At 47.5% G+C, this 12,540-nt stretch overlaps 1 protein-coding gene across 15 annotated transcripts in view; it reads left to right on the top strand.

The window, feature by feature from the left end:
• The window catches only part of LOC143422703 (protein muscleblind), a 339,744-nt gene that overhangs the window by 303,102 nt on the left and 24,102 nt on the right, over positions 1-12,540 (top strand). For 5 of the 15 annotated variants that reach the window (XR_013101750.1, XM_076893527.1, XM_076893526.1 and 2 more), the window contains 2 exons: positions 3,142-3,360; positions 10,379-10,540. The exons of 5 other annotated variants lie outside the window; for them this stretch is intronic. Coding sequence is in view for 9 of the 10 variants with exons in the window: in XM_076893527.1 (XP_076749642.1) it covers positions 3,142-3,360; positions 10,379-10,540 (381 nt within the window). In the remaining variant the exon portion in view is untranslated. Of the gene's footprint in view, positions 1-3,141; positions 3,361-6,008; positions 6,148-10,375; positions 10,541-12,540 lie in introns of those variants that run through there. 5 more of the 15 variants (XM_076893539.1, XM_076893540.1, XM_076893529.1 and 2 more) reach the window with 5 other exon arrangements.

Below are 12,540 nucleotides of genomic sequence, written 5' to 3' on the forward strand. Positions count from 1 at the left end.
ACTGCAAATCCAAGCATCATTGTTCAGTGGTCCCAGTATAGCTTGCAGGCTTCCACCCGTTCAGAGCTCGCGCATCCACCGCGGTCATCCACTTCCGGTGGCGCGCGAGCTGTCGACGAGTCGCGCGTTCGGAGAACACGCCGGAGAACCGTACGAACGTATCGAAAGGGGTCGAGCGTCGAACACTGTACCTCACGGTGCATGCTTAGAATCGGGGTCCAACGCGTGCAACGCGAACGAGGCGCGAGGAGATGATCGAGCGTTCTCCAGGAAGCTTTCAGCCATTCGCATCATCGCGCGTTTCTCGTTCACGCGCGAACGAAAAACGCGCGTTCCCCGTTCGCGCCGCGCGCGTGGGACCCGGAACATTTACACTCACACGCTTGCTGTCTCACCCTCCTGACGCACGAACGATGCGTAACGACGCGGATCGTTTGAACGTTGCATTAATCCACGCTGGACGTTGTGTATGTACATGCCTTACGGCTGAATGAAACACCGCTGCTGGCTTGCATGTTTCTACAGCATGCTAGGTGAGTTCGCGCGAATCACCGTGGAAAATATATAGCCGAGAAAAAGGGGGGGAGGGGGCCACAATCAAATGTCAATTTACCGGCGAGATGGAAGGAAGCTTCTCTTGCGAAAGGAACGGCTGGCTTTTTTGTCCAATTGCATACCTTCTCCGCTGAGCGTTAAATAGCGTAGAATCGTTACACATAGCGCCCACAGTGAAATGGGGATTTCAAATTTGAACAGCATCAGTCGACGTAATACTGCACTGTGAAACTACACTAGACTCTCTGTCCGACCAATCGCGCGGTAATTCCACTGCGAGCCACCACGATAGGAACCAGAGGAACGGTGGATATTTTGTACAGGATGGTTACATATTTAGAACACGTTCGACGCAGCGCTACGACGACAGAAAGCTTCACGTATTCGTCGCACATTACAAGAAACTGTCGAGCACGTAAGCGTGGCTGGCGTTTGTCGAAATTGTAGTTAGACACCAGATACCAGTGACAGGTATTGGCTTGTAATTAGCACCTGTGTCACGGTAGATAACTATTCCGCTGGCAAAATGACAGATATCAGTTTCACTTTAACTTAGTAAACGAGAACAGTACCGAAACGTTGCCTTGTTATCGGGAAAATTATTGCCAGTAGGTATATTGCGCCGCTGCGAATAGAGTAACGCATCGCGTATAATATCCGATGCATTCTGTCCCCGACTCTGTACTCGGAACGCGTTCGAGCGAATTGATAATTTGTTGCAGTAACCTTTCGTCTACTTCGAAACGAAGACGACAATATAGCCAGCCGTGGAAGGTACTTCGCCTTCGCTTCTGTCGTTTCAGCCTCCTTCGTTCAGATCGCGAAGGCTCGCGCTCGAGGCTTCAACGGGTTATATATTTTTCCGTGAACGGTGCGCGTCGCGCGAAAATACAAACGGCCGGAAACAGTAGGTGATGCATGCGCAAGGAGTCCTCTAACACACGTGCGAATTAACCCCGTTTGATAGTACACCAAGAACTGGGATGCATCCGTGGAGGCATCCATCATACTACACCACACCAAAACCCTCACCACCGAACACGACCAACCCCAACCACCCACCACCACCCCCTCGTAACCGACCATACTTTTTGGTCCACCTTCTCGAAACACAGCCGTCCGATTTTCCGTGTCCTCTGACCTTATTGGGCGGGGCGAGGGTACACTGAAACCAGCGAGCGACGCCTATTTGACAGTATTCAACACGGTATTTAGTTCCAAACGTAGAGAGTAGTGATTAGATGTGTCCGATATCTTTTTTTTTTTCTTTTTTTTTCTTACTCTTCTAGGCGTTGATATGCCCTGTTCTCTGACGTGGCATAGTTGTACGTACGGTTATGCGCGATCAAATGTAGCCACCGTATTAAATATCTGATTTTTGTCAGTTTTATGAAATGAACGTTGTTGTCGATGTCTCTGATAGAGTCGTACCGGGCGATTTTAATTTAGCTTTCAACGAGATCAGATCAGAGTTGAGGTGTGTACGATCAAGTCAGTAGAGCGGGGTACCGTATTAACGGCCGGAATGGACAAATGAAAAGTTAAAAGAAAGTCAGGTGGGCTTTTTTCACATCTCCCTAAATAGACCCGTACGAATCCAAAAATGGGGCGCTCTTTCGTATCATTCGATCCTTTGGCACTATATTGTATACATATCGCTCTCTTTTCACTACTTCACATGTTCCGTCTTGTACTTCCCTCCTGTCATTACTCGAATTGCTTGACGAACCACCCCTTGTCATCGTCCCACGTTAGAAGCAAATCTGTTGGGTGCTAAAAATTGTTGAATCAACTTTACCACTGTTACATTATTTACTTATGCGTCGATCGATATTAAAGAGATTCGATCCGTTAAATTTATGAGATTTTAAGAAATTGAGGACGAAAGGAAATGAAGTTAAGCAACCAATTGATTTTGAACAGAACGTAGCTTCAGATTTAGAACGATTAATCATGGATATAGTTCAAGAGGATTTATTTAACCGTAGTTCGATGCATTTAGTAAGTCGAAAGTGTAGTTATCAGACATCTCTGTCACACGCAAACACGCTGTACCTAGCAAGAGGCAAAAAATTCCATTAACGTACCGCAACCATCGACCGCCACAAAAGAATTGGGCAGCCTTCGTAAAATTCCGAAAATCAGCATCCACGGGAACTTGGTTCATCCAGCAAATCATAAACATCTCCAGCTTATCACTGCTTCGCCCTTCCCGGAAACAACCCCCGACCCCATCTCCAACGAAATCAAGAGTCACCCCAGATCCTCCCGCGTATCTCGAAGGAGAGCCAACCGCCTTCGTGAAAAACAGAACAGTCAAACTCCCACCCTGGACACACACGCATACGCACACGGACAGATCCCCGATATATATATAATACTTGGCCATTCGACGCACACGAACGCACACGAACGCACACAGAAAGACACGCGCACGCACACGGAACGCTCACAGAGACCAGTTTATCGCCACACCCAACAGTTCCCGGAGCTGCCCCCGGTTTTGCGCCCCCACCCCAATGCCCCTCAGCCCCCTTTGGCCACATAGATAGAGTGCCATGCCATGCGTGTTCGCTCTTGCTGTAGGTATGTCGCGAGTTTCAACGCGGGGCGTGCAAACGCGGCGAGACGGAGTGCCGGTTTGCGCACCCCCTCGAGACGGTGCAGGCGAACGAGGACGGCTCTGTGACGGTCTGCATGGACGCTGTCAAGGGCCGATGCAATCGGGACCCCTGCCGCTATTTCCACCCCCCTCTGCACCTTCAAGCCCACATTAAGGCCGCACAATCTCGGGCTAGCATTGCGGTAATGCATTCTCTCTCTCTCTCTCTCTCTCTCTCTCTCTCTCTCTCTCTCTCTGCTCTCTTTTCTTTCAGTCTATCAGTCTATCTGTCTATCATCGCTAACTTTCTCTCTCTTTCTCTATCTCTCTTTCTCCTGTCATTTGTTTCTAACTTTCTTTCTTCACTTCTTTTTCTTCACATCTCTTCACGAACCATTTCCTGCCCCTTTTATCTTCCAACTTTTTCCCGGTTCCACCTTGACCCCCCTTTTTGCACCGAATCCGCCCGCCGGTTCGTCCTCTGGTCGTAATCACGGACAGCGTATCGATGTACAGTTTCGAGCACGGACACGGTTACCTTCCTACGCGAGCAGGAAACCTTTTCAACCTGGTATCCGATAAGTCGTCCTGTTTCGCCGTGCTCCCTTTGAATCTTTATCCCGGCCAGTCCGCGTTTCCATCGCGATCCGCCGCGATGACCGCGCGACAAAAGTCGACTCGTCGCTCAAAGAACGCGATACACAGAGATACCGAGCAGACGGCGCGACAAAGAGTCTGCGGAGAAGATCATGGTCGCGGAAACGTCCACCAAGAACCGTGGCCAGCTCTCTCTTTCGTATACGAAACCAGTCGCGCGCGCCCGGCCGTGGTTATGTCCCGTTTCCCGTTTCATCCATTAACGAGTCGTGCTTTCTAGGAAGCTCTTCCCTATCCGAGGACGTCCTCGTCGACGACACTCGCGCCACTTTCGTCGGACGATTGGTATCGAAGAAGATCGAGAAACGAAATCTCAACGGACGTCGATAGATCAATCGGGACCACCCCTGTCCGTGATCGACCATCCACCTCCGCTCAGACTCTCTTCTAGCCTCTCTGTTTCTCTCTTTCTAGTTCCATGTGGCGTGTGCTTCATGTGCCGGATGTCTTGTACACGTGTCGTAACGTATTATTATTCATACATTTTTTTTTCTCTCTCTCTCTCTTCTGTTTTGTCTCACCTCGTCGCTGGGAACTGGTTATCAGCCAGTGTGCCGTTGTCTGTTTGAACCTGGGCTGAGCTTCGCGGAAAGATGCGTGGGTGGTGAAAGTCTGGCCGTTATACGTGTGTACATAAACGTCTCGTGGCTTTAATTGGCACGCCTACGACGGGGGAAGCTGGCGGGCGATTTGCATGCAAACGATCAAAATTTCCGCGGCGGGGAATATCCTTTCGAGTTTCCACCCTAAAGAGGGTGACTTAACGCTGGCCAACGTCGCGAGAGACAAGTAAAAGAAAGCAGATAAATCATACGGTCGACGATCGAGAGGGAAGGCCGGTTAAATGTGAATCGAACCACGCTGCTGAACAGCTCTCGAGGAGAAGGCGGAAGTTACGTCGTTCTCGAAGAACAAAAGACTCGAAGTGCACGCATATCCTACTTGACCGCACATTCTACTCTTCCTGGTCCCCCCTAGATCTTTCCTATTCCATCCACCGACTCTCTTTCTTTCGTCTCTCTGTCTCCTTTATACTGTTACACGTGTGTACCCTCCACTTTCGTTCTTTTTTCCGTTTCTGTCTCTATTCTCTGTCTTCTCGATCTTTCACGTGTACTGTCACCCCCTTTCAGTTTCCTGGGTTTGCGTCAAAAGGAGCTTTCGTTGCTGCGCTGCTTTTCGCCAATCTACGTCGAGTATATACGTCGGGCTTCACCCTTGAACGCAGTAGTCCCTCTTGCGTACTCTCTCTCTCTCTATATATATATATATACGCTATATTACACACGTATCGAGCTCTCTATCTATCTATCTATACCTGTCTATCTATATCTATCTTCATACATATATATATATACATATTATTACAGCGATACGTATATATATACATTATAAAGTACTGTTTTTTTTTCCTATGTATGGCACTGTCGCACGTGAGACAGGTTACCGAACCACAGAAGTAAAATTGGCCAATAGTTGCGCAGTGCTCGAATTACGCCGATAACCGTAGCGAGCGTGTCGTCGACGCGCGAATTAACCGGGTTTCACAGCTCTAGGAACACGACGAGCAACCCCCATTGTCATCCGAACGCGATGTCAACGGTGTTAATTTAGACGCGTCGATTCGCAACCGGGCAGCGTTAAAACACGGGAAGAGAGGCGATAACGAAAACGGAGAACGAGGCGGCAAACTCGATACGGTTATCTACGAGATGTGTATTATATTAGTTCCTCTCATGTCGTACACCCCGAAGTTGCTCCTTACCCCATTTTTCATTTCCCTATTTCGTTCGTACATCGAATTAACTTGTTTCGCGATCCAATCGCCCCACGTATCGCGTTTATGTCATCCCCCAATTTTCTTTCCCCCAATTTTTATCTCGACATTCGTTTCCACCCGTTTCTCCGCCTTTGTTCCTTTCGTTGTTCTCTCTCTCTCTCTTTTTTTTCATTTCTTTTTCTTTTCTGTTCTCTTTCATTTTGTACTCTTGCTCCGTTTCACGCAATCCCATCGATCACACGGTATCCAATTTGTTCCCACCTATTGTTTGTCGCTTTTGTGTTCGTCCAGTTTTTCAACATTATTCCTTGTATGATGTTCAGCCGTTCTCGTAGCGTGTAGTGAGTAGTACACGAGGCAGAATTCTTGTTAACATCACCAAAAAACACCACTGTTCTATTTCTCTCTTTCTAGCAGCCTATCGCAGCTATCCAGGTGCAAAGAACTAGTTGCAATACACCAATCACCTGTTTCGGTGCCTAGGTCTAAATATATACAAAATTGTTCCCGCAGCCACGCGTGATCGCTCCATTTCCGTCACCCGTTCCTCCTCTATCTCGCGATCCCATCCGTGGCGCGCGTTTTCTCTTCGAAAAACCGAAATACGCGTCGATACGAACGGGGTACGTCGAAATGGAGCGAGGTCACGATCTTGTAAATAAGAAGTAGTTGTTAAAGTGACATGTCTTTTACGAATGACACGTACACCACTCTGCTGACAAGCTGTGCTGCACGAACCCCGGCTATCAACCCCTCGCTGCTGTTTTGCTGCCCCACACAAAAACGCTACACTGAGAATTGTCGAGCCTAGTAAAAAAACAAAAAAAAAAAATAATAAAAAAATAGAAAAACCAATAAATAAATAGATAACAGTCAAAGAAAATGTGATGTATAGAAACAAAGACACGTGCATCCGTGACACGTTCGAGAGTCTCAGATCCGACGGATATGGGTTTGTCGAGAGGTGTGCGCGCCAGGGGGCGAAAGGTAGTGTGTTTCGAAACGCGGACCTTCCTGTCTTCGTTCACGTTTGCACGCTTGCCCGCAACGATCGCCGCGGGTCAGCTTCGCGGATCAAGTATCATCGTTAACGCAACATTGCTCTCGCGTAACCGGTCGCAATTACCAAACTCGCGATCGTCCCTCGACAGCCGTTGCTCGCTCTCAGCTTCCTCTCGACCTGGAACATTCGCACGCGCGATAGACGCGCGTGTGACGAGTGACCGACGAATCGGCGAGTTCGTGGAACAGTTCGTTGAGAGGCTTCGTTGGTAAGATCGAACGGATCGAGGGACGATCGAGACACGTGGGCAAATAGTATTCGTTGGAGAGAAAGCAGGCAAGCTGGAGGCAGCCGGTGGAAGAGTACTCTCGTACGTTCCTCGAACGGCGGGGGAGAGAACGATATTTCCTCCGTTCTCGAGCGTTCGTGAACTTGTCTTCGGGGTACCGAAATTGTCCATTGTCCGAGCGCAAAATAAAAGGCCGAGCCAGAGGAAGGAAAAAATGTGAGAGAAACTGGCGAAAACAAAAGAGAAAAGGAACAGAAGGAAAAATGCGAGAGAAAGAAAGAACGATAGAAAAAGGAGAGAAAAAAAAAGAAAAAAGAAAATAGAAGCGAGAGAATGCGAGAAAGACATTTTCAGCAACGTCGCGCGGAAGACCTGCAGCCATATCCGGACACAATGGAAGAAAAGTCTCACATGGATGATTGCGGCAGACCAGCTTGTTGGCAGGGAAGTCTCATTCTCTAAAAGTGGTTTTCAATTTCCCAAGGGTGCATACCGCGCGACGACGGGGTAAGCTTTGTCGAAAAATTTGCTTGCGCCATTTTAACTGGCAAACTTCGACGCGATCGACGTGTTTCTCGTAACTATTTGTTAGCTCGCGTACTGGATCGCGCGGTATCGATCGCGAACGGTTGGAGAAATCGCGGCCACCGGTGGCAAAGTTCTGTTCGTCCACGTGGAATTGAAAAAAGACAGAAGGAAAAGCAATCGCGGTCGACGAGACGAATTTGTCAAATAAACCGATTTAATCACGCCGCCCTTTGATCTAGCCATTCGTTGGAAAGCGGCCGTTCATTCGCCCGCTCTGCGCCGTGCTGATGTTCCATTAGATCGATTAACCTCGACCTGACCGTCGTATCACCGGCCATGCGATCGAGGATCCGCGAGCTCGCGCGTCTAATCGAATTAAATTGCAGCCAAATGCACTCTTCGGAATTGCTACGCCACGATCTGATCTGAATGTTTGTCAAATTATACGACACGAACAAATATGTCCCCTTAGTACCACCCACAGAAAAGAGAGCGGGTCGCGAGGCCTACCATGTAGAAACACGATGGACCAGCCCCGATAGTAAGACTCTTTCTGTTCCACCAGCCTTGATTCGTGCATACAAAATGTGTACACACCACTCTGCACCTACATCCGACACACCACACACGCATTCACATACACACACACGTACACTTTCGCCAACACGATGTTCGATACGTTTCTTTTAAATCGACGCTGTCCACGCTGAAGAGTCGCGGAGTAGAAGACACGATGGACGTCGAAACGATACCAAACGGAAACGCAGCGTGTCGCGTCCAGTGTCCATGGCTGCCACGATCTAATAACCTAAAATGTACATGTTTCTCTAATGAATTTTTCAGGTCTCCGATTAACGCGACTTTGCAACAAACGTCCCAGTATTTTTCAATTTATTTTGTCCTCTCGTTTCGTCCATCCGCCCTGTGGTACCGTTCTATCCATCGGGTTTTGCCAATTTCTGTGTACTTTCAGCCGTCACAAATTCTTCGTTTCCTTCGAGGTTCGAAGAAAGGAAAAGAAAAAAGGAAGAGACGACCCGAGTGGAAGATGAAACGAAAAGATATCCGCTGTGAGAACTAATAAATTTCGACAGATAGCTGGCCAATTATTGCAGGTGTTGCCGGAGTCAGAAACGGTAGCCGATATCCCGATGGAGGATCAAATGGAATTCCCCGGTTATATTTCTTTTGCTCCCCGTACTTCGCACCACCGTTCTATACGTCTGATTTTTACCACCATCCCCTCCCACGTACCCTGCCCATCCCCGGTGCTCGGGTACTTTACTTTCAATTACCAGGACACGCCTTTTTCTATCGTTTCAGACGTCACGTCGGGGGCCACGCGTGTACGTTCATTGCCATTAGTTCGCAGATCGTCGTCGACGACCAGCCAAGAGACACGCCTATCGGTTCTAATATCGATTTTATCCCCTTCGTCATCGTATAATCGTTGCACCATTTTGTCTGAATCTTCTTTGCTATTAATACAGTATCCACTCAAAAATATTTATTGTGTTTCTTTCTAGGTTCCATGTCCTCGCCGCATACGTCGTCGACAGTTTCCTCTAACTCTTTTCTACGTTTCAGCTGGATCGCTCGCCTCGTTTAGGTTTGGACGAACGGAGTTTCACGTCGAACGTTACGATTTATATTGCGTTTCTTTAAATATTTCTACCATGTATTTGCAGCTTTTTCATTTCTCGATCGCGTCTTCTCTCGAATCGACGAAAGCAACGAAAGGGGTTCGCATGGACACGCGCAACCCCTCGAACGGGCTCGAGGCGATCTTCTCTGGTTCCCTCCCGAGTCCTCTGCACGTTGAAAGACGAGATCGCGAGGGAAAGGATGGCCGTCGCGACCGATCGAATCGCGGGAAGACGGATACGAGGCAGTTACGCGAGCCGACGGGTCCGAGTACTCGCGAGGGCAACCCGAGAAGCGTGTCGCGTCTACGCGCGTTGCACCATTAATTTGCGCGTCGTTTTACGCGTGCTCGCGCTACGAAACGGCCGCGCTGCACACGGGCACGCGAATTTCTATACGCGCCGCGAGCGAAACGACTCGCGCTCGTTACGATAGCACATGTGTTATGTAAAATTTTTATCGTATCTTTTACTGTCTACCCATCGATCACACGGTTGTACACCGTGTACGCATATCAGCAGTATGTTAATCATTTGTCAACGATATACGAGTTGAATCCAATCTGAATTTTGATATATCTATATTATATTATGTACGCGATTCTGTCGTTTCTTGCCTTTAGCCTCAACTGGTCTGTTTTTCTTTTTTTGATTTTTATCTTGCCCTCTTCCGCCTGACGATGCTTCTTCATGCTTGCTGACAAAAACCTCCGTGCGCTTCGCTACCTGCCAATTAACGCCTGCGAAATTATGCCGACCGAAATACCTGTGCGCCCGGGACCTGAAAACGTGCCTCGAACGGAAACGAACGACGAATCGAAAACAAACAAAATCGACAAAAAAAAAAAAAACGAAATGCAACGTCGACGACCAAAAAAAAATACTCGAACTGTACCGTGTGTAACGTCGAAACGATTGACGAAATTTGGAACCACGCGCACCGCTGTGAAACGGCAACGATCAACGACGATCGCCTGCGACGTAAAATGGTACCAACGGTCCCCGTCCATCCAAAAACGACCAACGGCCACGGTCGATACGAAACATGGAATCGTCGACGTACTTACGATAACCCACGTCTGTATGGCGTATAAAACGGGACGGAAAAAAAAAATGGAATACAAAAATGTATTTATACGCGCGCACGTGTGTATAAAAATGGGACAAAAAACGCGGAAAATACGATGGACAACGGGGAAATTTGATCGATCGGCCGCACGTATGACTGGAAATACGTATGCAACGAAAATTGAACGTGAAATAAAACTGAAAAAAAAAAAAATGAAAAAAATACAAAAAATATGAAAAACCGTAAAAGCAGACGGCGACTATGCCGACGAACGTAGCGGGAATGGGCGCGTTGGCTGGCGGTGTATCAGGAGTGCCGGCAACTGCGGTTCCCGGAGGACTTCAGAGCGCCAGTATGGCGAGCATCGAACTCGGCAAGAAGCGGATGCGCGACTCCAATGATGATCTGCTAATGGTACCACGGCTTATGCATGAAGTACACTTTCCTTTTTTTTTTCTGTAGCTGAATTTTACGGAACTGGCCCGAACACGTTTTTCTTTCGTTACCTTTTCCTTTCTCGTTTCTTTTTAGTCGCATTAGACAGTTCTTTGACATTGTTCTTTCGCGTTTCCACGATCGATGTTCGTGGGAAACTTTTGCGTTCCAACACGAGGGTGAGTAAAAGTAGGAACTAGCGTCTTAAGTACAACGATTTGCTCGTCTTACGAAGGAATTCGTGATACATGGAGACACTTTGGTGTGTCCGATAGCGATACTAATTATTTTCTTGCGAAAACTTAGAGCCTTAGGCCATAGTTCTCTCATATTTTTTTTTTCGTAGCATACTCTTTTAGATTAAAATATTTGTTTCGCATTCATTTGATAGATAATAGAGATAGACATTACCGTTGATACGATTTCTACGTCCAATATTCGATCACCAAACGATACGTACGCGGGTGATAATTTTTGGTTCGATAAAGCTACCGAATTGCCGCGTATCAATGGAATTGTTTCACTATTGGGATCGAAGCGAGGAAGTTCGGGCCATTTTCCGCAAATTCCTTGTAGTATCGTATCTTTAAGTTACGAACGTATAGTTCATTGCGATTGTGAATACACTGCCGAGCGCGCTTAGAGCTCTAGCTCCTCTCTTTCTCTATCTCTCAGATATAATTTCTCTTTCTCTTCTGTACTGTTTCCTTTCTACTTCTAATAAGAATCACGCAATACTCTCTGTCCAGCCTCGAGAAAAGCGCGCCCGCGATATTTGAACCGCTGACTTTCCATTTTCTCGCGTATCTTTACACGTTTCTAGCCATTCACTCATTTCTGTTCCTTTCTCTCCTATTTTTCGATTCACTTGCCTATTCTATATATATATATATATATATATATATATATATATATATATATATGCGTTTATTGCACAATATCGGAAGAGTAAATTGCCGAGAAACGAAATTTTCTGAAATACCGTTCACCACTTTCTCTATTTCTATCCGCCTTTCGCACTCTGTTTCTCTTTATTTCGTTCTCGTCGTTGGTTTCTCCAGACAGTCTACTTACTTTCCACGTTTAATTACGCTTCGTACTCTGACGTTCGTTGCAATGTTGTTCGTACCGGAGCTTACGCCTCGTAATGTATTTATAGATCGCATCGCTTCACTGTCTGTTTCCTCGATCATCAGCCACGAATCCGACGACAAACGATCCGGATGAGAGAGCGCGAATTAAAATAGCGAAAAACACGAGGGGAGACGAAATAGAAATTCCATCGACGAGCTTCTCGTCTGTCGATCGTTGATCGAATTTTGAAACGCACGAAATTTCTCGGACAGAAAGGTATTCGTGGTTGTTGACGACGTACACGATCGATTTTCCATGTAAACTCACCCTTTGGCGGAATTTTTTGGCGGAACCCCTCCCGACAACCGAGAGAGGACCAGCGATCGACCTCGAACCGCTCGTCCTCGATCGCGATCCGATCGATGGCCATGCTTCACAGCCTCGAGTCACGCGCGCATTTCCCTTCGAGCACCACCAGATGTTCAAACTCGAACCAGTTTTTCCATCGCGTCCGTTCTCGGACGTCGCGACGAGGTCGTCGCGCGCCTCGTCGAAAGTGAATCGAACGACGATCTAGAGACGATGGAGAGGACGATCTAGAGAGAATCGAAGATGCGCGCGTGGTCTCGCAGCGGGACCTCGTGAACGATATTCGAGAAATTCTAATCTCCGTATCGCCAGGACCAGCATTGTTATCGAATACAGTGATTACAGAGAAAGACTAGAATGAGATGATCGTGCATCGTATATGGTGTACTTTCGAAATATGATGCTTCGAGGACCGAAAGTATGGTTACTAATATTCGTTCGATATGTATACGAGAAATACGATTGGTACTGCATTTACGGAGCGTTAGATCTGTGTAAATTCTGAGCTTGCGCCGATGATGCATGTTGTGCTTAAA

This window comes from Xylocopa sonorina, chromosome 4 (assembly GCF_050948175.1).
Source record: "Xylocopa sonorina isolate GNS202 chromosome 4, iyXylSono1_principal, whole genome shotgun sequence".
Classification (NCBI taxonomy): Eukaryota; Metazoa; Arthropoda; class Insecta; order Hymenoptera; family Apidae; genus Xylocopa; species Xylocopa sonorina.